A 26,949-nucleotide genomic window follows, 5' to 3' on the forward strand; every position below is an offset into this window, starting at 1 on the left:
GAAATTACATCAAACTTTATTTTCACTCAAACAGTAGGCACACTGATATATTGCACAGCATAAAGAGATCATGTAAACAATGGACATCTGTTGGCTCCTGTGGGCATGACCTAAATAAGGCAGTTTATTTTGGTTTTAAAATGCTGAGATATTTACTGCAGAACTGTAACCTTCCCTCAACAAAATCATCAACAATTTTCGGGAGCATGTGGGCAAAGTAGAATGTGCGCAGCCTTATGATATGCCCCTGGACAAAGCCTTGGTCGTAGGGTACTTCGATTTCTAGGTGCTCAGTTTTGTTCCAGATCACCAACTTGGAGTGCTGAAGCCCTGTGCAGTGCATCCCAATTTGTACCTGCATGTAGTAGCCTTTTGGACCATTGCAGGCAATATGGTAATCTACCCTATCTCCGTTTGCCACAGTTGTGATTTCGCAGTTCTTTGTTGCCAAAAATTCTGCAAGTGACTTGTTTCCCATCACAGGTGATTTGATCTCCAACAGAATGTCGTTGTTTATCACTCCATCGGGAGATGCTGCAAGCCACGGTTCCTTTTCGCACACCACTAAGCCTTTGGTTTCAATGCTGTTGCCCAGAGTTTCCAAATAGTCCCTTGCAAGTTCCTCCCCCTCCGCTCCTTGACGGGTTGCGGCATTGCCACGGAAGGATGGGTGTAAGTGTTCTGACAAAAACTTGTCAGGCGCCGTGGTTGAGCGAATGGGCACCTTTCTAGCTGTAGTAGTAGTAGAACCGTGTTCCCAAGCTAGCGTCGACATCGCTGTGTTTACACCGGCAGACGTTGTGCAAACAACTTCCGGCGGAAATGAAATGCATTTGTGTAGAATTATGGCGCCACCCGGGATACAGCGCGTAAACTTGTGTATACGTCATCTGGTCTTTACACGACGTCAGGAAGAACTACTTCTAGGGGTCTCGGCGGTACTGCACAGGTACATTGAAAACGGAGAAATACAAGAATTGGCTTTGGTGCTTAGCTGTGTGAAAACCATTGGTGAAAACCCTAACATTTCTGTGTCTAAGCACTTATGACACTACCGTGGAGGACCAAACCTGCCGTAATTATAATTAAATTAAGAAATAAATGCACACAAATAGATACAGAAATAAATGAATGCACACAAGTGGTGGAAAAAGTACCCAATTTTCATACTTGAGTAAAAGTAAATATACCTTAATAGAAAATGACTAAAGTGAAAGTCACCGAGTAAAATACTACTTGAGTAAAAGTCTAAAAGTATTTGGGTTTAAATATACTTAAGTATCAAATGTAAAAGTATAAATCATTTAAAATTCCTTATATTAAGCATACCAGAAGGCACAATTTTCTTGTTTTTTTATTTACAGATGGCTAGGGGCACACTCCAAAACTCAGACATCATTTACAAACGAAGCATTTGTGTTAAGTGAGTCCGCCAGATAAGAGGCAGTAGAGCTGACCAGGGATGTTCTCTGGATTAGTGTGTGAATTGGACCATTTTCCTGTCCTGCTAAGCATTCAAAGTGTAACAATACGTTTTTGGTGTCAGGGAAATGTATGGAGTAAAAAGTACATCATTTTCTTTAGGAATGTAGTGACGTAAAAGTTGTCAAAAATATAAATAGTACAATTTTATTTAGTTAATCTGCATGTTTGTCATCTGATTTCTTGGAGCCTGGTGGAGATGGATGCAACCATACTACAAGGCAGGACATTTTTCTGCATCCAGCTTGAGGCTTTCGATCAGCAGGAACATGGAGCACTCTGTCTCAGTAAAGGCGGCCGCATTCTTCCCTGCCGAAACAGTTAGGTAGAGTTAGTGCATATATTATGACGACATTTTATGATTTTTTTGTTGTTGTTTTTTGGATGCTGCACCAAACATCTTAGTCACGCAATTTTACATCAAACTAAGATATCTTCGGCAAAAACGTCAAAATTAATGACAGATTTCTTGAGTTATCTTAGATTAATTCCGACAATTTTGAGGAAGCGTATACTGGCTACGGCATCTCAAAATGGACAATCCGTAGGGGAGACCGGGGATGGCTCTGGAAGCGAGAGAGCGCTGACTTTTCGGACGGGTTAGCCAAGAACAAGATAAGAAAATTGAAAGATAGGCAACGATGCCAGAGTCCCCTGGTGCGAACCAGGAGTACGGTGGAAGTAACTTTAGACAAAGATTTGGTTGGAGAGCCTCGTAAATGGCGTCCCTTGAGAAAGCAAGAACAAGATGTATGTCAGGAGTGCAGTATTATCATAAGGAGACGTATACTTGAAATACGGAGGAGGAATGGAGGGAAAAAGAGAGGCAGAGGAGGTCTGAGAGAGAGAGGGAGGAAGATTGCGCGCTTGAGTCGGTTAAAAATGGCGGGAAAGGGGGAGAAGGTTTGTTAAAGAAGAATGGTAGAAAATGTAAGCAGAGTGAGCTGAAGACAGGAGGAGAAATGGAAGTGAATGAGGGTGAAGTACTCGGAGCCCGAAGCTTGCACCGAGGGTCAGGATAAAGATGAGTCTGTGACAGTAGGAGTGAAGTTTTTGGAAAGAGTGGACCCTTGCCTTTTGGCTGATACATTTTTGGTTTCAGGGTGGGTGAAAACAGAGTTGGTTATAGTGGAATCGGTGAGGGTAACCAGAAGTGGTCTAGTAATAATTGTTAGTGTTTCTGCTGGTCAGAGGGAGAAGGCGCTCGGAGTTAAACAAATGGGGGCAAGAAATGTGAATTGTTTTGCTCTCAAGAAAAGGGCGCCATTGAAAGCAGTGATTACTGGGGTAGCAGTAAAAGTTGACCAACTGAAGGGGAAGATCCCCGGTGTTTGTGATGCTCGTCATTTGGTGCGACGCAAATAGGGTGGGGAAACAGAATTGTCTGTTCTTTTGAGTTTTGAAGTTGAGTCTTTGCCCGACAAAGTGAAGTTAGGATATATAAGTTATCCTGTTGGAACTTATGTGCTGAATACATAATGGTGTTACAGGTGTCAAACTTATGGGCATGTGGCAGCAGTGTGTAGGAGGGAGGTTCCAAGGTGTGAGAAGTGTGCAGAAGGGCATGAGACAAAATAATGTGTAGAATTGGGGAAAGTAGTGGTATGTGCTAATTGTAGGGGTGCCCATGGGGCTGGGGATCAGAAATGTCCTGTGCGAGAAAGGCAGGTTGAGGTTTCCAGGGTAAGAGTAGTGCAGAAGGTGTCATATGGGAAGATGGGTCAAGGGGGAGGAGTGGTGAGAGTAGTTGATCTGTACCAGTACAGAGGGATAGGCCAACAAGTGATATATGTTTCAGTAAGATTGGATTTTTAGCATTTTATAGCAATGGTTATTAATTGTACTGCAGGGATGGAACGTAAGTCGAACAAAAGTGAGGTTGTGATGGCAGCTGCAGAGAGGTATTTGGGTGTGCGAGACTTGACATCAGAAGAGTTACAGGGTGTGTTAAGTGGTGATGTCCCATTCTTTCAGGTTGAGGGCATGAGGTAAGAATAAATATTTAAATAGTGGAGTAGGGTGGTGTTAATTTAATGTAATTAATTTTTTTGAATTTGTGAGTGTGGTGTTAGACAATTTAACCATTTTGTTAGTGTCACTGATATATGGAAATTCACATACAATATTCAGTTCATAAGCATTGATTAATACCTCTAGGGCAGGGGTAGGCAACCCAGGTCCTGGAGTGCCCGCAGGTACTTCATCTTTTCACCTGGAAGACAAGGTGTGTTGAATTTAGGCAATCACTGAACTGATCAATTAGCCCAGTTGATCAGGGCTGTGGTTCAGCACATAAAAACCTAATTGAACATTCAATTGAATGGCGCTGTACTGAACGACCAGTTGAAAAAGAGGGAGGGGTTGGATTGTGGGTTCAAAACGCACCGCTGCCCTTTAAAAACATCACTCATTGCTTCAAGTCACACCAACTGAACGGCACAAACGTATCTCAAAGTCTGTTCGAAACTGTTTTGGGAAAACCTTGCGTTCAGTACAAACCGTTCCGCAACGTCGCAAACGTTCAAGCGAACTTAAAGCAACTCTGGTGTGCCGCACTCCAGGAACAGGGTTGCCTACAACTGCTCTAGGGTCCTGTGATGAAACGACTGCTGTGCAAGGTATTGGGCAACAGCTTTCTTCCAGGGCCCAGATTCACAAAGCGTCTCAGAGTAGGGAGAGTGATCTAGGATAACCTCCCCTTTGTCAATGTAATTGTACTAAGGCAAAACGTATCCTAAAATCAGTACTTTGTGAATATGGGCCCTAACCTGTCAGCAATGTCACATTTTCCTAGAGAGATTTACACGGTTATCAAAACATCACGCCTACACGAAACACAGCCCTTATTTTAAGTGTTTCTAAAATCCCCAATGAGGAAAACGATTGGAACAATTTACCTGCTTGCCCGCTAGGTTTTATGGGTATTACTCTATTGACGTCATTAACAAGTCCTTTCATTTATATTTATGGTGCATTCTTATGCATGTACATCTCATACTTTTATATTTCATTGTGCTGTAGGCAGGTGTTCTAGAGTATTTTCAGAAAGTATAATTTTGGATCATGAGAATGTCACTAGCGCAAGTAGGACAACCGCTGTTCAAGCTAATGCTGTGTTCCAATGTACAGTCACCTGCTTACTTGCAATTATTGTCCCGTTTATCCACCCAGTTAATGAGCTGCTATGTTCTTGTACCGTGCTGTACCCATAGACATTAAAACCAGGGCTGTACCAAGCCATCCGTCCCGAAGAGGACGCAGTCACTCACCTCCCCAGTCAGTCCCGCTGTGGTAGGACAGCGCTGGCTTCCTGCTTTCAGATTTTTCCTGATGTGAGTTTGGTCGCGGTGCCTGACCAGTGATATCAATACTACCTCACTGTAACAGTTCCTGTCGCCACAATTAAATTAATGCCTCCTCGATAAGAATCGTCATAGCCTACAAATGCTATAAATACTTGCAACGTCGGAGTGGACTGCTTGCAATAACCTGAGGTGAGAATATTCTTTCAGACGACGTAGGCTCATGGTCGGCTACACTACAGTATACTATTATTGAAATCGTAATGAAAGCCTACATGGGCTATTGATAATGATACAATTTGTATCGGACTCAATAGCTAACTACACATGCACATCTCCCTATGAAGTTAGATAAAGGATTTTGTGTGATCGAATTTCGATCAGGGTAAACTCATCAGCAGGGCGGTTTTACATGTTCAGGTGTAGGTTTCGTCAACACATTCCTCATCCCTGTTGTATGTACACAGAACAAATATACAAACGCAACATGCAACAATTTCAAAGATTTTACTGAGTTACAGGTAATATAAGGAAATCAGTCAATTTAAATAAATAAATTAGGCCCGAATCTATGGATTTCACATGACTGGGAATACAGATATGCGTCTCTTGGTCACAGATACCTTTAAAAAAATAAAAGTAGGGGCGTGGATTAGAAAACCAGTCAGTATCTGGTGTGACTATCATTTGCCTCATGCAGTGGGACACATCTTCACATAGAGTTGATCAGACTGTTGATTGTGGCCTGTGGAATGTTGTCCCACTCCTCTTCAATGGCTGTGCGAAGTTGCTGGATATTGGCGGGAACTGGAACCCATACACATCGCTCCAGAGCATACTGAACATGCTCAATTGGTGACAATTCTGGTGAGTGTGCATGCCATGGAAGAACTGGGACATTTTAAGTTTCCAGGAAATGTGTACAGATCCTTGCGACATGGTGACATACATTATCATGATGAAACATGAGGTGATGGCAGCGGATGAATAGCATGACAATGGGCCTCAGGATCTCGTCACGGTATCTATGTGCTTTTAAATTGCCATCGATAAAATGCAATTGTGTTTGTTGTTCATAGCTTATGCCTGCCCATATCATAACTCCATCCCCACCATAGGGCACTTTGTTCACAACGTTGACATCAGCAAACCGCTCACCCACATGACGTCATACAAGTGGTCTGCAGTTATGAGACCGGTTGGACTTACTGTCAAATTCTCTAAAATGACGTTGGAGGCGGCTTACGGTAGATAAATGGACATTCAGTTCTCTGGCAACAGCTCTGTGGACATTCCTGCAGTCAGCATGCCAATTGCACACTCCCTCAACATCTGCACATTTTAGAGTGGCTTTTTTTGTCCCTGGCACAAAGTGCACTTGTGTAATGATCATGTTCTTAATCAGCTTCTTAATATGCCACACCTGTCAGGTGGATGGATTATCTTGGCAAAGGAGAGTGGTTATGGATGATGCCAGTTCCACAGTAGGCTGCACTATTTATTAAGCCTCAAATCCATCTTATTTTACCGTTCTTCTCTGTAATAGTGTAATAACTCACTTAGTAAAATTACGTACCCTAAAACCAATAAACAGTTTAGAACCGTATCACACTTGTCAGCTGTTCTGTTTTCAAGAGGAAGTGCTGCCTAACTGTTTTCCCCCTTGAAAATAAATCACTGGGAAGTGAAACCCTCCACATGCCACATTTGCTTAGAGTTACACAACTACAACTTGTTTTAATAATCAGTTGTGTAGTCTTGGAATTATTTATGCCTCACTAAGTTGAACTAATTCACCTGACTACAGTCCAGTAAAGAAAGTACACCCAAAGTCCAGAGTCTAATCAAATCAAATCAACATTTATTTGCCACATGCACCGTTGTAGACCTTACAGTGAAATTCTTACTTACAAGCCCTTAACCAACAATGCAGTTTTAAGAAAAATAAGTGTTAACTAAAAAATCATGAAAGAGCAGTAGGGAGGCTATATACAGGGGGTACTGGTACAGAGTCAATGTGCGGGGGCACAGGTTAGTCAAGGTAATTGACGTAATATGTACATGTGGGTAGAGTTCAAGTGACTATGCATAGATAATAAACAGATAGTAGCAGCAGTGTAAAAGAGGGGGTGGGGTGGGGTGGGGGGACAAATGCAAATAGTTTGGGTAGCCATGATTAGCTGTTCAGGAGTCTTATGGCTTGGGGGTAGAAGCTGTTAAGAAGCCTTTTGGACCTAGACTTGGCGCTCCGGTACCGCTTGCTGTGCGGTAGTAGAGAGAACAGTCTATGACTAGGGTGGCTGGAGTCTTTGACCATTTTTAGGGCCTTCCTCTGACACCGCCTGGTATAGAGGCCCTGGATGGCAGGAAGCTTGGCCCCAGTGATGTACTGGGCAGTACGCACTACCCTCTGTAGTGCCTTGCGGTCGGAGGCTGAGCAGTTGCCATACCAGGCAGTGATGCAACCAGTCAGGATGCTCTCGATGGTGCAGCTGTAGAACTTTTTGAGGATCTGAGGACCCATGCCAAATCTTTTCAGTCTCCTGAGGGGGAATAGGCTTTGTCGTGCCCTCTTCACAACTGTCTTGGTGTGTTTGGACCATGATAGTTTGTTGGTGATGTGGACACTAAAGAACTTGAAGCTCTCAACCTGTTCCACTACAGCCCCATCGATGAGAATGGGGGTGTGCTCAGTCCTCTTTTTTTTTTTCGTAGTCCACAATCATCTCCTTTGTCTTGATCACATTGAGGGAGAGGTTGTTATCCTGGCACCACACAGCCAGGTCTCTGACCTCCTCCCTAAAGGCTGTCTCATCGTTGTTGGTGATCAGGTCTACCCCTATTGCGTCGTCGGCAAACTTAATGATGGTGTTGGAGTCATGCCTGGCCATGCAGTCATGGGTGAACAGGGAGTACAGGAGGGGACTGAGCACGCACCCCTGAGCTGCCCACGTGTTGAGGATCAGCGTGGCAGATGTGTTGTTACCTACCTTTACCACCTGAGGGCGGCCCGTCAGGAAGTCCAGGATCCAGTTGCAGAGGGAGGTGTTTAGTCCCAGGGTCCTTAGCTTAGTGATGAGCTTTGAGGGTGCTATGGTGTTGAACGCTGAGCTGTAGTCAATGAGTAGCATGAGATGAGAGGATAAATCCCATGCATTCTCATTCAGTTTTTCTTTTAATCTTCCTGCACCTTATCAGCCAGATCACGTGTGTGGTTCATTCTCCCACATCCACTCCAGTGTCTACTGTCTACAGTTTGACTGGGTTCCCACTGCTCTGGGTGCAGATCTGATGGGGTTTGGGGAGGACCTGTGGTGTCCCCAGGCCCACACGGCCCTGATGCGGCTGCAGGACTCGGAGCTGCGTCTGATGGAGGTGATGAAGAAGTGGATGAGCCAGCGGTCCAAGAGTGACCGGGAGTTCTCTGTTCAGCTGCACCAGATGGCTGCCATGGTTGAGAAACTGGAGGGGCCCCAGCCTGGGGGAGGACTGGACTACATCAGCCAGCTCAACCAGGTACTCTACGGGTCCTTCCATTTGATTAAGAAAAAAAATAAATAACATTGACTCTTTTGATTTGAATGAAGCCTTTTATAAATATTTGCTCATCATAGAAGTGGTCCGAAAGTAACTTTTTGGACCTGAATGCCAAAACATTTAGGAGGTAGAAGTGCTCAATGTTGACCCATTTTGCATACCCCACCCTACCATGAGAAATCCATGTCTTCATCACTGGAAAATATAAAAGGTTGGGTTTGATATCATTTAAAAGCATACAAACAGGGTTGTCATTATTTTATATGTTCTTGAAAAAACATGATTTTTAATAACAATGGTACTTTTTGTAACCTTTAATATAAATTATTAAAAACACGTAAACTCTGATTTTTTTCGCATATGTTGTAGCTTAGACCCTATTGTACATCATCTGAGGTGTTTGTATTGTGCCTGCCATCGGTTGATACACAGCATGTGTCATAAGGTGCTGAAGGTGGGTGTGGTGTATGAATCAGGCGCAGGACGCAGAGGCTCAGTCCAAAGGCTTTAGTGCAAAATTCACACAAAACAAAAGCACAATAAGCCTGAAGGCGAATACTAGGCGCACACAGGCGACAAAATAAACGGCGCACAAAACATGTGCAAAGTAACCACTCCAAAACACTGGAGGGAAATAGTAGCTCCAACACGTAACAGAAGCGCAATCACACACAAACACAGACACACACAACGAGAACTAAATAGAACACTAACGAGGACTAACTAGACACAGGTGTACAACATTAAGACCAAACCAAACGAACATGAAACATAGATCGGTGGCAGCTAGTACTCCGGGGACGACGACCGCCGAAGCCTGCCCGAACCAGGAGGAGGAGCAGCCTCGGCCGAAACCGTGACAGCATGCTCTTGAGGATAGGGTGGGTGACAGTTGTTTTAAATTATACTGTCAATCTTCCATAGGAAACCTATTGAAATATAGATAATATAATAGGCATTCCTATTTAAGTTGACATTTGACGGTGGGTGGATCGGTGGTCATCTTTGTGGTAGTAATTGGAAGTAAAAATTATTATATTTCAATGATGTACCGGCTAAATTGCAGTGGTCTGGGATATGTCCGTTCTATGAATTATATTTCTATGATTTAAATTACACCCACCCTGTATTCAAAAGTATACTGTGTCTCAACCGACAATATAAACATCTCGGATTATGTAAAATAGGGTCTAAGCTACAACATAAGCCAAAACCAAAAAAATTGTAGTTTACTTGTTTGTAGGTAATTGACGTTAAAGGATAAAAAAAATGAAATGTTTTGTTTGACAACCCTGTTTTTAAATGATGTCAAACTCAACCGTTTATCTTTTCCAGTGATGAAGACATGTACAGTATGTCTCATGGTCGGGCGGGGTAGGCAAAATGGGTCAACTTTGAGCACCTCTATCTTCTAAATGTTTTGGCATTCCGGTCCAAAAAGTCATTTTCTGACCACTTACTTCTACCATAGACAAATATGAATGGGAAGTTTCATTCAAATCAAAAGGGGTGCGGTCAAAAGGTGATTGAAATCAAATGGAATGACCCCTACACTGTATCAGTGGGTTTTAGCAAGCTCACTGGTTTGGACATTAGACTACATCCACCCCCAGCTGCAAAGTGGTCTTGACCTTTCAAATAGTATTGATGATTGATTATTACGTTTGATCAGTAGATAGCGATACGCAGAGTATTCTCTTTATTAATTCTGTCTGTCTCTTTCTCTCTCTCTCTGCCCTCCTCCCTCTTTCAGTCGTGGGGTGTGCTGGTGTCTCAGACGGAGAGTTTGAGTCGTGTGATGCGGCGGCAGTCTGAGGACCTGCAGGTTGGGCCCCTCAGCAAACTGACCCTGCTGATCAGAGACAAGCAGCAGCTCAGGAAGACTTATGCAGAGCAGTGGAGCCAGCTCAGCCAGGAGCTCAGCAGGGTCAGACACATACACACACACACACACACGACTGCACGTACACACACACAAACAGATTAACATATCACTCTGTAAAACTAAATTTGCCCTGATAAAGATTACCAGGCACTTTGTAGTCCTCCACTAAACACCTTGTCAGTTTGCTTTCAAAATGTGAAGTAGCTTCCACTTTCACATGCTGGCTTTAAGCTATATGTTTGTGTTGAGAAATATGCAGTAGCCTACAGTGTTGAAAATAATCACACACATTTACAGAGAGTGGTGCTATTTCTGAATCTTGTTCATAGCTCATACTGTATCTGGTTTGTTTGTTAATGTGTTATGATGGTTTATTTGGTTACCACTCTATTTTAGAGACAGTTTACATATCTATGTAGAGCCTTTTGCCTCTGATCTTGTCAAACAGGAACTGTATAAATAATAATGTTGCACAAAGGGCTATTACTGTAAGACTATTAATATGACTATTATTAAGGCTTATTGCCGAAGGACCTTTAGTGGGAATACTGTTATCACCTGAAACAAACAGTCAGACCAGACGGTCACCTTGTCCTAATCTCTGTAATATGATGTGCTTACTATGAAGATCATGGCATATGTTGCAAAGAAAGCTGTTTTAAAGTCTGGGCTTGAAATAGTTAAAAGTACCACAAATGTGTGAATTTAATGCATTCCCTTTCCAACAGTGTGGATATGCAGCAGGCACTCCTCTTTGAGATGCAGAGCTGCACAGTTAATGCAACTTCATTAACAGACAGCACTCAGTTGAAATTAAATCCAATGGGCTGTAACTGAGTTTGGCCATTGTTGTCTAATTGAGAATTTTTCTTGCATAGTAAATGCATTTTGATGAGCAAAAGCCATCGGGGACTTTAATATGACAATAGTTTTTGCCCTTTCCATGGTTGGGTTTATGGGTTGCAGTTTGTACATTTCCTGGGTCAGGTTTTGCCTTAGTACCCTGTACAGTGCACTACAAACAGGTCACCGGCCTAATGCAGACATAATAATAATAATAATATGCCATTTAGCAGACGCTTTTATCCAAAGCGACTTAGTCATGCGTGCATACATTTTTGTGTATGGGTGGTCCCGGGGATCGAACCCACTACCTTGGCGTTACAAGCGCCGTGCTCTACCAGTTGAGCTACAGAGGACCACCATCCTCAGCACTTTGGTAGTGCAAGGTACAGTGCATTCGGAAAGTATTCAGACCCCTTCCCTTTTTCCACATTTTGTTACGTTACAGCCTTATTCTAAAATGAATTAAATAAAAACATTTCCTCATCAATCTACACACAATACCCCATAATGACAAAGCAAAAACGGATACCTTATTTACATGAGTATTCAGACCCTTTGCTATGAGACTCAAAATTGAGCTCAGGTGCATCCTGTTTCCATTGATCATCCTTGAGATGTTTCTACAACTTGATTGGAGTCCACCTGTGGTAAATTCAATTGATTGGACATGATTTGGAAAGGCACACACCTGTCTATATAAGGTCCCACAGTTGACAGTGCATGTCAGAGCAGAAACCAAGCCATGAGGTCGAAGGAATTGTCCGTAGAGCTCCAATACAGGATTGTATCGAGGCACAGATCTGGGGAAGGGTACCAAAACATTTCTGCAGCATTGAAGGTCCCCAAGAACACAGTGGCCTCCATCATTCTTAAATGGAAGAAGTTTGGAACCACCAAGACTCTTCCTAGAGCTGGCCGCCCGGCCAAACTGAGCAATCGGGGGAGAAGGGAGTTGACCAAGAACCCAATGGTCACTCTGACAGAGCTCCAGAGTTCCTCTGTGGAGATGGGTGAACCTTCCAGAAGGACAACCATCTCTGCAGTACTCCACCAATCAGGCCTTTATGGTAGAGTGGCCAGACGGAAACCACTCCTCAGTAAAAGGCACATGACAGCCCGCTTGGAGTTTGCCAAAAGGCACCTAAAGACTCTCAGACCATGAGAAACAAGATTCTCTGGTCTGATGAAACCAAGATTGAACTCTTTGGCCTGACACCATCCCTACGGTGAAGCATGGTGGTGGCAGCTTCATGCTGTGGGGATGTTTTTCAGCGGCAGGGACTGGGAGACTAGTCAGGATCGGGGGAAAGATGAACGGAGCAAAGTACAGAGAGATACTTGGTGAAAACCTGCTCCAGAGCGCTCAGGACCTCAGACAGGGGTGAAGGTTCACCTTCCAACAGGACATCGACCCAAGGCAAACAGCCAAGACAACGCAGGCGTGGCTTCAGGACAAGTCTCTGAATGTCCTTGAGTGGCCCAGCCAGCGCTCGGACTTGAACCCCATCGAACATCTCTGGAGAGACCCGAAAATAGCTGTACAGCAAAACTCCCCATCCAACCTGACAGAGCTTGAGTGGATCTGCAGAGAAGAATGGGAGAAACTCCCCAAATACAGGCCCTATTTGGTAAAATACCAAGTCCATATTATGGCAAGAACAGCTCAAATAAGCAAAGAGAAACGACAGTCCATCATTAATTTAAGACATGAAGGTCAGTCAATACGGAACATTTCAAGAACTTTGAAAGTTTCTTCAAGTGCAGTCGCAAAAACCATGAAGCGCTATGATGAAACTGGCACTCATGAGGACCGCCACAGGAATGGAAGACCCATAGTTACCTCTGCTGCAGAGGATAAGTCCATTAGAGTTACCAGCCTCAGAAATTGCAGCCCAAATAAATGCTTCACAGAGTTCAAGTAACAGACACATCTCAACATCAACTGTTCAAAGGAGACTGTGTGAATCAGGCCTTCATGGTCGAATTGCTGCAAAGAAACCACTACTAAAGGACATCCAATAAATAGAAGAGACCTGCTTGGGCCAAGAAACACGAGCAATGGACATTAGTTTGAGATTTTTGGTTCCAACCGCCGTGTCGTTGTGAGACACGTTGTGGGTGAACGGATTATCTTCGCATGTGTATTTCCCACCATAATGCATGGAGTAGGAGGTGTTATGGTGTGGGGGTGCTTTGCTTGTGACACTGTCTGTGACACTTAACCAGCATGGCTACCACAGCATTCTGAATGAGTAGGTGTGTCCAAACTTTTGACTGTTAATATATAAATAATATGGGGGATTGGAAATGATGCAGACAATTACATTGATGGAAGCCACAATCTATCTGCAATATTAAAACTGATCTATTCCCTAAATTATATATATTTTTTAAATAGTTATAATTAACCTTAGATCAGTGGTCGATCGCAATCGACTGGTTGATCTCCAAGACATTCCTAGTCGATCGCCAAACATTTCTGTAAATAAAACTACGATAAAGCCTTGCGTTCCAATTTTTTTTATTCGTTTCGTGCTGTTGGCAGTAGGTGCACTTGATTCAGCAGCCCTAGCACAGGGAAGGCAAAGTGTTCTCATTTTGAACCATTTCATGTGTCTGTAGATAGAACTCCGCCTACCCGGCGGACGCAGAGAGCAAATTAAGTGCACTGTCATCGTCACAGAAAAGTTGATACTGTGAGATTCAAAAACTTTTATTAAAACCATGACTAGAAAGACTCAATGAATACAGCAAAGATCTGCTGTTTTTATGAGTAAGTTCATGTTTAAGTTGTAATTCAACACTGTCAACACTTTGTTCATCACGTTTATAAGCCATAAAATACGCATTCTCCCTACTTCCACTCATGCTACAAACAGCACTGCAGCTGCAATGAATGAGTGTAGCAAAGTTTCGATAAGCTTGCGTTTGTTATTGTTAGTGGCTTTTCTTTTTTTATATCGAGGAATATTTCACTTTCTCTGGTCATAGGAATAACAACATGAATTGGTGCATGAGGCAGAAATAATGCAGTGCGACTTGAGTTTTGCCATCAGCTGGAAGACTCTGTCCTCTTTCTCAGCGGAGAAAACAACAAATTATTATGCTCATTCAGCTCACTGCCTCAAGGAATACAACAGATGATCTATTACCAGTGTGATCATATACCTACATTTTTTAAATATCATTTCAAAATTATCTGAGAAGAACATCATTGGCAGGGCAATTCAAGCATAGCCAATATGCACTGATAATGTATTGGGCCTATAGCCTACTGCACAAACATCATTGCTACAGAACTGTTTTTAATTGGTTAATGTTACATAGGCCTACGTTTTTTAAAGTCATGTTTGAAAAATAAAATAAATAAATGAACATGCATGCTCGGCTTGCATTTTGACTCCGAAAGTGATCTTGACTCAGAAAAGGTTGGAGACCACTGCCTTAGACGGTGGCTTAGTGGAAACGTTAAGGGTAAGGAAATGCAGGAAGACCAGTTTCTGTTACCAGGGCCTCTCTGACGTAACCAACCACTTCATGTGTGCTTCTACCTCTGAGATGAGCGGTGTTGGGCCTTTCCTGTCTGGTCTTTCTCCTTTCTCTCTCATCTGTCTGTTTTGTCTCAGAGGTGGCAAATCCTGTTTACTGGAGGGCCACAGTGTGTGCTGGCTTTATTCCAGCCTAGTACTAATATACCTGATTCAACTGTTAAAGCTTGGTTCAAACAAAAGCCTGCACTGTGAAGGCACTCCCGCTTTTAACAAACCACACCCCTATCACTTGTTTGTACAGTATCACCTCCACCCCTTTTTAAGTACATTTGTGATCCCCTCCTTTCCCTCTCTGATGACCGTGCTGTGTGGTTAGGTCACAGGACGAGTAGAAATGTATTGTCCTCAGAGAGTGGCTGAATATCTCTCTACGCATCCCATTTGTTCTTCAATTTATGCACCTTGTTTGGATGGTGAGGTAACTCCAATATACCCTTTCCATTTGTCAGGTGACCCAGACGGAGCTGGAGAGGCTGAAGGTCAGCTACAGACAGCTGGTGAGGGATGCAGTGCAGGCAAAGAGGAAGTACCAGGAGACCAGTAAAGGTGGGGAAGCTCAGTCTGTCTGGCTCTGTCTCATTTCTCCAAACAGCACAAATACACTCTCACTCTGACTGGCTGAAAGGATTACATGCTGGACAACAGATGACCATTACCTCCTGATAGTTCTGTTTAGACAACTGGTGTCCTAATGATTCACCGAATTAACACAGTTGATCATATTAGTAGTGACTATTTGTCATGTGTGTTGTTTTTCCACTTCTATGCTACAGATGTGTGTTCTACTGATATATCGTGTCTTATGTTTGTTTAGATAAAGAGCGTGAGCGGGCGAGGGAGCGCTATGTGAAGGCTACTCTGAGGCTCCATGAGCTTCATAATGAGTATGTGCTGTCAGTCAGAGCAGCTCAGGTGTACCATCAGCACCACTACAGCCAGGCCCAACCTGCCCTGCTCATGGCACTACAGAGCCTACAGCAGGAGATGGTACTCGTACTGTAAGTGTGTCTCTGTGTGTGTGTGTGTGTGTGTGTGTGTGTGTGTGAGGGGAAAGCACAACTCTCAGCCAGTGATGAGATCATATTGTGTGTGTGTGTCCAGCGCGGTAGGGAAGTACTGACTCTATGGTCATCCCATCGTTACAATGCATGGTTTTGTATCTCACTTAATATCCTTCCCTTCAGATAAGATTTCAAGCACTCATGGGAAGTTTGATATAATAGTTTCTGGCTGTTGTCCAAATCCACATAATGTAATCTAAACTGGCCCTGGAGACCCACAGGGTGTGCAGGCTTTTGTTGCAGTCCAGTACTATACATACCTATTTAATAACTGATCATCAAGCCTTTGATTAGATGAATCAGGTATGTTAGTGCTGGGCTAGAAAAAAGCCTGCAAACCCATTGGTTCCCCAGACCAGGACTGAATAATACTGCCCTGACCACAGACTTTTGCCCTGTAACCCAGGAAGGAGATCCTGCAGGAGTACTATGACATGTCCAGTATGCTCAACCAGGAGGTGGTGTCTGTCCACAAGGAGATGTCTACTGCTCTGAAGGCCATAGAGCCACACAGAGAGTACGAGAACTTCATCCAACAGAACAGGTATTCAGCTGCAAGCCTCTGTCTCCTGTCTACAGTCTACTTTCTTGAACTAACACTTGCACTTGTCTTTTCTTACTAGTACTGACTTTGCTGACAGCTACTTATTGAGGAAAACATTGCTTGCTATGACTGTCAGATGCAGTTCTCTCTCTTAGTGCATTCATGTTAAGGTAGCTAACTGTAAGTTGCTCTGGATAAGAGCATCTGATAAATGACTAAAATGTAAATGTTCTGATCTTAGTGCGGTCAAGAGGCTGAAAGGTTGACCGTGTGTGTGTGTGTGTGTGTGTGTGTGTGTGTGTGTTCAGGTCTGTAGGGGAGGTTCCGGTGTGTGTAGAGTTTGACTCTGGTCTTCTGGAGGACTCTGATCGGCTAAAGGCTGGAGAGCTGGAACTAAATGAGCTCACAGTGGAGGGTATCCAGCACAGGTTAGTTTACACACACACACACACACACACAATCTCAACACCCCTCCTCCCTCCTCTTCACTTCCTCTCTCGTCACCCCTTCATCTCCCCTCTTGCACCTCCTCTCTCCCCATGTCTCTCACCCTCTACCAGGCTGACTGCAGTGGAAGAGGAGCTGCTATCTCTAGCTGGTACTGTGAGTTCCCAACAGGCCTCAGTCAACCAGCTGGAGTTGGAGCTGGAGGCAGAGGAAGAGGGCATCAAACGGGGTCAGAGGTGAGGTGATATCCACATATACAGGAAGGTCCAACTTCACATGGGCAAGCATACTTGGTAGTTACTTACGCAGGTACAGTGTAAATAGATAGTACTTACAGCTGTTTGCAGTGTGTTGGTGTATCTCCTCTCAATGGTGGTGTTCATCTGCAGGCAGTCTGTCCTATCAGAGTAGTTTAGTCTGCTCTCCTCTCCTCTCTGCTATGGCTGGCTGAGCTGGATGCTCTCTGGGGGACAGACTCACTATGCCTTATGAATATAACATGGTGATATGAGGAGACTTTTCAAGCTTCTCCTCTCATTTGTCTTGGTTTAGATGCCTGTCCGCTGTTATTAGAAGTGACTAATAAGCTCTTAGTGCATAGATGGAGCAGCTGTGTTGACAGACACGAGGCTAATGTTCAGTGGAGCCGAGGGAAACATGCATCTCCTTAAGGAGTCATGGGTTTGATTAAACACTTTAGAAATCAACACAGAGACGGACGGGAGTGACTGAATGCTTCCTGGATTAGTAAATAACTATTTTACCCAAGTGGTGATGTTAGTTAATGTAGCAGTGCAATATTTGAAGGCTGAGTAAGTAAGAATTTTGTCCACAAATATACCCACATTTCTATTATACGTAAATAGTTTATGTTTAGTGAATGCCATAATGTTGTTATTTTGTTAGATACTCCCTATTAGCTGAAATATTTTTTCAAAGCCATTTTAGCTGTCGCGCTAGCTGTTTGTTCCGAACAGATTCACAAATCATGGGAATTTCTCCATCCAAGGCACGTGTTGCTAGGCAACCCCCCTGCACTTGCCTGGGCAGGTCTGCTCCCTCCATGGCTAAAGCCAGTGTGAGAAACATGCTAACAAATGTTTGTCCTATGAACTAAATAAATACTGCACTCTGACCCACAAAACTTATTTACTAGGTTCATGATAGTGTTGAAACTTCAAAAAGTTTCATTGGAATTTGCAGCTGTTGGTAAGTAATGCATCTGCTAGCTTCTGACATGACTTACTGCATCTTTAACCCTACTTCTCCCCTATAGAATATCTCATTTAAACTATACTGTTGGTGAGTGTCCTGCGGAAGTGATATGGTCATGGCTAAGGTGTAGGAGATGGGCCAGTTAACCAGCATTCTTATGTAAAACCATCAGGCATGTCAGTTAACCTCCTGAGTGGCGCAGTGGTCTAAGCCACTGCATCGCAGAGATCCTGGTTCGAATCCAGGCTCTGTCGTGGCCGGCCACGACCGGGAGACCCATGGGGCAGCGCACGATTGGCCCAGCGTCGTCCAGGGTAGGGGAGGGAATGGCTGGCTGGTTTGCAACGCCAGGGTTGTGGGTTCGATTCCCACGGGGGGCCAGTATGAAAAATAAAAAAATTATGTATGCACTCACTAACTGTAAGTCGCTCTGGATAAGAGCGTCTGCTAAATGACTAAAATGTAAATGTAAATGTAGTTATGCTGTAAATATATTGACAGTGAGGCGACAGTCAATGGAATTGTTATTATGTTGAAATGGAGACACATTGTTCCACAGTAACATCACAATGTTTTATTGATGAGCTGACAGGCTGCTCCTCTCTCTGCAGGGTGTACCAGTTCAGTAAGAGGCATGCGCTGGAGGAGAGCCGACAGCAGGTGATGCTGTCCCTGGGAGCTAGAACCAGGCTGGAGGCCCAGAGGTTGCTGCTGAAGGGGAAGCTGGAATGGCTGGGGTCCAGTGAACCCCCACCTGCCCTGGGGCTGGAAGAGGACCGTATCTCCCTCTCCTCCATCACCTCTAGTGTAGGCCCTCTCTCTCTCTCTCTCTCTCTCTCTCTCTCTCTCTCTCTCTCTCTCTCTCTCTCTCTCTCCCTATCTGTCAAACACGCACACACACACCCTCTGTATATCTGATCACTGCCACTCATCTGAAAGAGATACCATGCTTCCTGTGGTTGAGATTATCTCTGTCCCTTGCTTCTGTTTCATTGTCTTGTCTCTCGTGGGAACCTGACCTGTGATTGCACTCATTGTGTAAGATCTTGTAAAACATGTTGAAATGGGCTCTTGTTCATTTCTAGTTCTCCATTGTGTGTTCAGGTTCTGCTCATTCATTATCAGATGTGATTGTTGTGTACTTTAGTTTATTAGCTTGGTAGTTTTCTGCTTTCTAAGTTAGACAAATACATAATCACTAAAAAGTGAATGTACTGTGGGCTTATGAAAATCAGTGGGCGATATATAAAAGCTTTTGAAATCACATTGTTATGAAAACGAAAGAAATTAAACAAAAGGTTAATTGGTTTGTCGTCCCCTCTATAAACACGCAGTAGTACCAGATGACTAAAGTAAAGTGAATTGCATCAAAGTTTCCATGCAGGTTGTGTTGTAACCCTGGTGTTATGGCCATTTATAAAATGCCACCATGTAAAAAGCCATATGAGCACTAAAATGTGAAGTTCATAGAAGCACATCAAAAACATTAAAATGTTAATGAAGGCATATATAGAATGCTCAACTATTTTCAATCCTAAATATTAGGAATAAGCAAAGGCTGCTAAAGACCGCTAAATAGCCATAATACTGCTAAATAGTTAATTAAATGGTTACCTGGACTATCTGCATTGACCCTATCTTGCACTGACTCTATGCACACTCACAATACTATATATACACGATATGTAGACTCACTCACAAACATTGCACTGACACTCTCACACAAACCCACACATTCACATACACTACACACACACACATATCATTTTACAATCATCAAATGCTGCTGCTACTCTGTTCTTTATGTTACTCTTATTATCTATTCTGATGCCTAGTCACTTTACCCTGCCTTCATGTACACATCTACCTCAAATACCTCATACCCCTGCACAGTGACATAGTACTGGTACTCCCTTTATATAGCTTCATTTTAGTGTATTTTATTCCTCTTGTGTTACTATTTGTATTTTTCTTATTTTTAACTCTGCATTGTTGGAAGGGCTCGTAAGCTAGTGTTTCACGGTAAAGTCTACACGTGACAAATGCAAATTGATTTGATTGAGTACAGCACAGTAAAGGAAAGCAGAGTATAGGTCAGTACTGTACTTTACTGTACAGTACAGTAGAGCACACTAGAGTACAGTATAATTTACTGTATAGTACTGTACTGAACTCTACTCTGCTGTACTGTACTCTACTGTAATGTACAAACTTGTGAAACATAGACGTCTATGATTGGTACAGATGTGGTGCGGTCCGGACCAACCAAATGTTGTCTTGTTTTGGGGTGGAGCTCATTAGAATAATAGCCAGTATGTAGAATAATACCCAAACATGCAAAGGAGGATATAACATGTTTCTACCTTTGTGTACCTATTCAGGATACATCACCATGAAGATAATGCATTTCTGTATAGTACAGATCAGGGACCCATGATGTCATTCTGTTACCGTCACTGGGTGTTAATCCACTTCACTTACTGTACTTCAATATCCAAAATAGATTTTTTCAAACTCAAGGTGTCGTTTCATAGCTGACACCCCAATCTTTCTGCAGACATCTTTTAATCTTAATTTGGAGTAGATATTTAACCAAGTTTTTGGAAAACGTGGTCACATAAAAAAACTGAAGATTTTACCGTCATTCTGTTACCAAACTTTACATCTGCACTGATCTTCGAATAAATGTGTTTTTGTAAAATTCTGTGTAAATGTTTAAAATTAGTGCTTGTGCATAGTTGTATGATTTGTTTAACTTTACAATCAATGGTTTTTGTTTGGCATACTTTGAAAGTAAAACATCTCAGCGTCATGCTGCTATCGTGGAATTGCCCTTATGTAACCTTACAGTTAAACTAGAAGGCATCTGAACTACAGACTGACTCAACCAGTCTGTTCTGTACTGAGAAAAACCTATCCTCATCTCATTCAGACAGCCATCTCTATTGAAACAGAGGCATGATTGAGGATCCTGGTGCTTTGCATACTTTGTGGTGTCATTGTGTTGACTCAAGTGCATTCCTTCACCCATTTTCATAGTGCTGTTTTATCCAGAGCCACCCTAAAGCAAACAAGTATTTTGTTCTTTGACATTCTCTACTCATCATTTGTGTAATGTTTTGTAACATTCTCTCCTCATCTGTGGATTATGTCAAGTGTTTCTGAGTGCTGTTACACATTATTATTAACACAGGTAGTGGTGGTGATGAGCATTCCTAAAAGAGAGGTTGATGATGGTTGTGCTCTGTGTTGTTTCAGGAGAGGGACGGCCTCAGAAACCTCAGTGTGGACGGCATCATAAGCCACCTTAGCGGCCTGTTCAAACCCAAATACACGGTCAGTGATGTAATGTACACAGTCAGTGTTCATAAATAGTCAGCTATGGTCATGCATAGTACACAGTCAGTTATAGTCATACCACTGATGCAGCATACACAATCTGTTATGTTCATACACGGTCAACTATGGTCATAGATGGTCAATGAGGCATCAATTGTGATCACCCCTCTCACAGATGGACCTGTTCTGTTTCACCCACCTGCTGCCTTTGATTTATCTGTCTCTGTCTATTCAAACAACTCAAGTCAGACTGTTCCCTTGTCAAACAGCAATTGGTTGTGTTTTCTCTGTAAGTAATAGTTTTCTCTGTAAGCCTAACTGTTCAGAGTAGGAATCCAGTTGTGAAACGCCTTGTTACTCATCTGGCTTTCCTCTATTTTTATCTATCTTATCTCTAGAGATGTTTGTTTAAAATGTTGTAGTATGCCTTATCTTTTCATCTGAACAATAGTATCTATTTGAATTGGCGCCATGTTGTCTGTAGTAAAAATAAAAAGACTAGCTGTCCATGTGTGGTCTTTAGAGATGTATTGTTTTTGAGCGGTGTATTTTGTATCTCCTGATTTAATGTATTTTGTAGCTGTATCTACCTTGTATTTAGTCTCCTTAGCAGTGTATTGTTACCCTGTCTATTTATTCTACTGTGATGTAGTGGTTAAAAAAAATAGGTGGGTAAACTCTGATTGCCGGTTGTGGTGAAAAAGTAACCCTTCCTATTCTTTCAATGCATTTTTCCGCAAAAGGTGTGTAAACTGTGTTGACTCGTTTACCCTCCACTACACCACTGGATGTACTTTAGTAGTGTTTGTTCTCCCTGTGCTGAATCTCATCTAGAGATGTGAGTCTCTTGCATCTCAAACCGCACTAATCTCCCATTGAAATCAATCGATGATTTATGAATGAGTCTCAGTGGGCGCTGCATGCCCAGGTCCCCCATTGACCTTGCTGTGTGAACCCCCTCCAGGTGCCCCCTGCCCTGTCCCCAGTCCCAGAGGTAGAGCGCCCCCTGGAGCAGCAGGACTGGTACCACGGCGTCATCCCCAGGCTGGAGGTCCAGGAGCTGCTGAGGAGCGATGGAGACTTCCTGGTCAGACAGAGTCAGGGCAAACAGGAGTACGTCCTCTCTGTCCACTGGGCTGGCTCTTGCAGGCACTTCCTTATCCAGAGCACAGACGTGAGTGTGTGTGTATTTACAATATGATCATGTCTGTACAGTTTGTATGGTTATAAAGTGTGTGTGTTTAGAATATGTACCGCCTGGATGGAGAGGGATTCCACACCGTTCCCATGCTGATTAATCACCTGGTCTCATCACACCAACACGTCACCAAGAGGTCTGACATTGTCCTGAAGAGACCTGTCCTAAAGGTAACACACTTGCTGCCCACCCACACACACACACACACACACACACACACACACACAAACAGGTCAACTGTAATCTATTGTAGATCCTGTTTTACCTTTGTTGAAAGGTCCCTTGTTTTTGTTTTAGCGTGTTTAATTCAAGGTTCTCCAACGCTTTATTTGTCTATGTATTTCTTAAATATTAACGTTTCACTTACCTAAATAATGATTAAATTACACTCCCACATGTTTAGTTATTATCTTTCTCTAGTAGTATTGTAATGACATAATGGACTCCTTTATTTTTTATCAGGGAGTCATACTGAGACTGTCCCTTTTACAGATGAATTGCATACCATTTTATCTCAGATGGTGTTCTAAATCTGTCCTTTGCAGGACTACTGTAAAAACCCTCAGCTGCCCTTCTCATTCTGTGCTGTGGGACAAGAGGCTGTTGGTTAATGTTTCTAACAGGTTGAGAAGTCAGGGGCCTTGCAAAGTGTTAATGGGGCCCCGTGTCTCCGGTCCTGTGTGTTGGTGTTGATTGGACCTGTGGGATTAACTTTATGTCTGTGGGAGTAGGGAGATGTGTGAGTCAGGGGGTGCTCTTGTATGTATATATGTAGGCCTATGTTTTTTTTTTGTGTGGAATTGCGACCTTGTAGTGTGTGCAAAACACTGTGTTTGTGCCTGCATGCGGTCAGGCTTCTATTCTGCCCCTCCTGAGCATGTTGGAAGTGAATGGACTCTAAGCATCCACCTGCTCTGCTCACCACTCTGTGTACCAGCTGTCTCAGCGTTTTGCAGTCACTTAGGATCCATCAGATTTTAATGAGCTCCCAAGATCCACATACTCATACTTTCTCTCCAACCTCCTCCAGAGTGCTATACATACCACACCCACATACATTACCATTCAGAAGGAACAGCAGCACCTGTGTCTCTGATTGGTTCCTCTGTCTCTCTACCTCCAGGACAAGTGGGTTCTGGAACACGATGATGTCATCCTGGGGCAGAGCATTGGCCGGGTGAGCTCACCACCTGTGGAATGTCTGTTTGGAGTTATGAGAGACTCTGTCAGGTTGGCGTTCTGTTTTTGTTTTAGCCAAGATACAGAATCAAGCCTGATGTGTGTCTGTTGTCCAGGGTAACTTTGGGGAGGTGTACAGTGGTCGTCTGCTTTCTGATAACACTCCGGTAGCTGTGAAAGCCTGCAGAGAGAACCTGGCCCCAGAACACAAGAACAGGTTCCTTATGGAGGCCAGGTCAGTCTGTTTCTTTCTCTCTTTCTCTCCCTCTCTCGTTCTCTTTCTCAGTCTCTCTCTCTCTCATTCACATTGACCTTGCTCTCTCTCTGCTGTGCAGGATCCTGAAGCAGTATGACCATCCTAACATAGTGAAGCTGATTGGTGTGTGCACACAGAAACAACCCATCTATATCATTATGGAGCTGGTACAGGGTGAGCCAATCTGTCGAGAGCCTTTACACTCTAACCATAGCTACAGTACATTCTATCATTACAATGGACTAATAAAGTGTGTGTGACTGTGTGTGTGTCTATTTTGCCAGGGGGAGACTTCCTGTCCTTCCTGCGCTGTGAAGGTCACAACCTGAAGTCAAATATGCTGGTGAAAATGGCAGAGAATGTGGCGTCTGGCATGGAGTATCTGGAGAACAAGAAATGCATCCACCGGTGAGAGGCTAGGGAGATGGATCTAGTCTCAGACATGGAGCTGAATGAAGGCTGACATACAATGTGACAAGATTACATTGCCTTTGATTGCACAATTTATTCTAGATGATGAAACAGATGGAGGTTTTCAGGACAGTGAAGTTAACCCAGTGTGTAGGGGTTACTGGAGCCTGTAGCGTAGGAACGACCTTAGGAGTGTTAAGCTGCTGTGTCTCTGAGGAGGTAGTAGAGGAGCAGAGGACAGAGGGCTCAGAGCCCTGGCTCCTGGCTCATCAGAGGAGTGCTGGATAATTAACCCAGCAGGGGCACATCCAGGCTGGATGCTCCAGCCCCGTTACCCCTATCACTCCTCCTAACACTGCATGTCAAACTGCCTCCCCTCAGTACTACACCCTGCATCAGGGAGCCCACAGATGACAAGAGCGGCTGATTTTCTCTCACTTATTTATCGTCTGTCTTTTGTTTCTCTCTCTCTCTCTGTGGCTCGTCTTCTACCTATCTCTTCCACTTCGATTATATCGCCCCCTTTCCTCTTGCTCTCTGTCTTTCTCCTCTTTTCCTTACCCCCTTTCTCTCTCTCTCTCTCTCTCTTTCCTCTCTCTCTCTGCAGGGACCTGGCAGCCCGTAACTGTCTGGTGGGAGAACAAAGCAGGGTGAAGATCAGTGACTTTGGGATGTCTCGCGAGCAGCAGGATGGGGTCTACTCTGCCACTGGGGGCCTCAAACAGATCCCTGTCAAATGGACAGCCCCCGAAGCCCTCAACTATGGTACGTCCCATCTGGCCCTGCCCCGCCGGCCACAACACTGACAATCATCTTTCTCTCCCCTCCTCTCTTTATTCATCAATCTCTATCTGCATATCCCAAGGCTAGAGATAACCCACTAGACATGGCAACAACCTGTCAACTCAGCCATCATTCCTCACCCTGTGATCAGTGTACTGCTTTTGTATTTCTCTGAAATATCATCTGTCTCTAACAGACACACTGAACTGTGCTCTCTGGGGTTGGAGTGCTTGTGAAACAGAGTTCTGTCAGAACATGTCAGAACATACCATTTGGGGCTTAGAGGAAGCTTCATTTTCAAAACTCGATCACTACTTTTCTCAGGCTGTGATTGTGGAATAGCATACAGTAGTAGTACAGTTGAATGGGTATGGGATCTCTCCAGGATCACCGTCAAATGGAAAAGCTGTCTCAATGCTGCCCCCTGCCTGTGTTTCAGGGAGGTACACCACGGAGAGTGATGTGTGGAGTTTTGGAGTTCTCCTATGGGAGATATTCTCCAGGGGAGTCACCCCTTACACCAACATGACCAACCAGCAGACACGGGACGAGGTGGAGAAAGGTACAGCTAGTCAATGAGATTTCTAACACATTAGTCAGAATTTGGAGTTGACTGTACTTCATGCTCTGTAGGAGTTTCAAGTTTTAATGTCACATGCACAAGTGCAGTGAAATGCCTTTCTTGCAAACTGAAAACCCAACAATGCAATAATCAATAACAATGTAATACTACAAAAAAACACACAAGAAATAAGAAGAAATATGAAGAACACAATAAGTAAGTAAGCATATTATATACAGGGTCAGTTCCAATACCATATTTACAATGTGCAGGGATACTGGAGTGATGGAGGTAGATATGTATAGGGATAAGGTGACAAGGCATCAGGATATAAGATAAACAGGGTAGCAGCAGCTTGTATGTGAGTGCGTGTGTGTAGAGTCAGTATAAATGTATTGCATATTATGTGTGAGTGAGTGGTTGGAGTGAGTGTGTAGGACCCTGTGAGTGTGCATAGACGGTGCAAAAATAAAAAGGTCAATAAGGATACAAGGTTAACTCAGATTGTCCGTGTAGCTATTTTAGGAGTTTAGGAGTGGAGACGCGACATTGTAGAAGTGTATAGAACAGACATGACTCTGGGTAGAATATGGAGTTAGGTCAGCTCTATACAGGAGTCCAAACCATTTCACCCCTCTGGATAAACCCCAGGTGAAGCCAACCTGATGTCCAATCATGTTCTGCTGTCCCGTCTCCTAGGATACCGGATGCTAGCCCCAAACTCCTGTCCTCCAGATGTGTATGCCATTATGTGTCGCTGCTGGCAGTACGACAGCAGGAACCGGCCATCCTTCAGCAAACTCAGGACCGAACTCAGTGCCTTATACCACAAAGTGTCCTTACTCAAGTGACTTGTTTGATTCTCTTTTACCTTTTCATATGGAGCAGATGTTGCCTTTATTTAATATACATTGATTATAGAGAAAACCAGTTGCTATGTGATCTTGATTTTACCATATTTAAGTAGTGATAATGCACCAGGCTGTGAGACCAAAGGTAATGTAAGTACACAGGACGTGTGTATTGAAAACATTGGTACCATGTTCTACAAAGTAGAATATTCTATATCTGTTGAATGTTGCTATTGTTTACTGTATTACATTACTGTAAATGTACAAATTGAATGTTCCTATTATATCAGCTTTAAAGAGTTGATAGGATATCTTTCTCTGTTGTCTTGTCTTTTTTTAATATACACTGAACAAAAATATAAACGCAACATGTAAAGTGTTGGTCCCATTTTTCATTAGCTGAAATAAAAGATCCTGGAAATTGTCCATAAGCACAAAAAGCTTATTTCTCTCAAATGTTGTGCACAAATTTGTTTACATCCCTGTTAGTGAGCATTTCT

General features: G+C 43.4%; 1 protein-coding gene and 1 long non-coding RNA gene across 6 annotated transcripts; one reads left to right on the forward strand and one right to left on the reverse strand.

Moving 5' to 3' along the window:
- On the reverse strand, nucleotides 1-5,151 carry LOC311111790. The gene is made up of 3 exons (XR_014610790.1): nucleotides 4,752-5,151; nucleotides 3,634-3,694; nucleotides 1-1,791 (listed from the first exon to the last, which is right to left on the reverse strand). It is a non-coding gene; the product is annotated as an uncharacterized lncRNA (long non-coding RNA).
- Nucleotides 4,731-26,765, forward strand: LOC311111788 (tyrosine-protein kinase Fes/Fps-like). Of its 5 annotated transcripts, none has more exons than XM_084154620.1 (19): nucleotides 4,731-4,976; nucleotides 7,983-8,300; nucleotides 10,075-10,248; nucleotides 15,053-15,149; nucleotides 15,418-15,601; nucleotides 16,071-16,208; nucleotides 16,517-16,636; nucleotides 16,769-16,891; nucleotides 18,482-18,677; nucleotides 21,129-21,206; nucleotides 22,174-22,383; nucleotides 22,455-22,577; nucleotides 23,531-23,584; nucleotides 23,703-23,821; nucleotides 23,922-24,016; nucleotides 24,127-24,250; nucleotides 24,861-25,018; nucleotides 25,476-25,598; nucleotides 26,298-26,765. In XM_084154620.1, the coding sequence occupies exons 2-19, from the start codon at nucleotides 8,076-8,078 to the stop codon at nucleotides 26,447-26,449; spliced, it is 2,493 nt and encodes an 830-aa protein (XP_084010746.1). In that variant the 5' UTR covers nucleotides 4,731-4,976; nucleotides 7,983-8,075; the 3' UTR covers nucleotides 26,450-26,765. The 5 variants fall into 5 exon arrangements, with proteins under 5 accessions (XP_084010746.1, XP_084010749.1, XP_084010750.1 ...); XM_084154623.1 differs by having other exon boundaries at nucleotides 4,758-4,976; nucleotides 8,024-8,300; XM_084154624.1 differs by having other exon boundaries at nucleotides 4,758-4,976; nucleotides 8,040-8,300.
- Nucleotides 26,766-26,949: the final 184 nt, after the last annotated feature.

The sequence above is a fragment of the Coregonus lavaretus genome (genome assembly GCF_964263955.1).
Source record: "Coregonus lavaretus genome assembly, chromosome: 37".
Classification (NCBI taxonomy): domain Eukaryota; kingdom Metazoa; phylum Chordata; class Actinopteri; order Salmoniformes; family Salmonidae; genus Coregonus; species Coregonus lavaretus.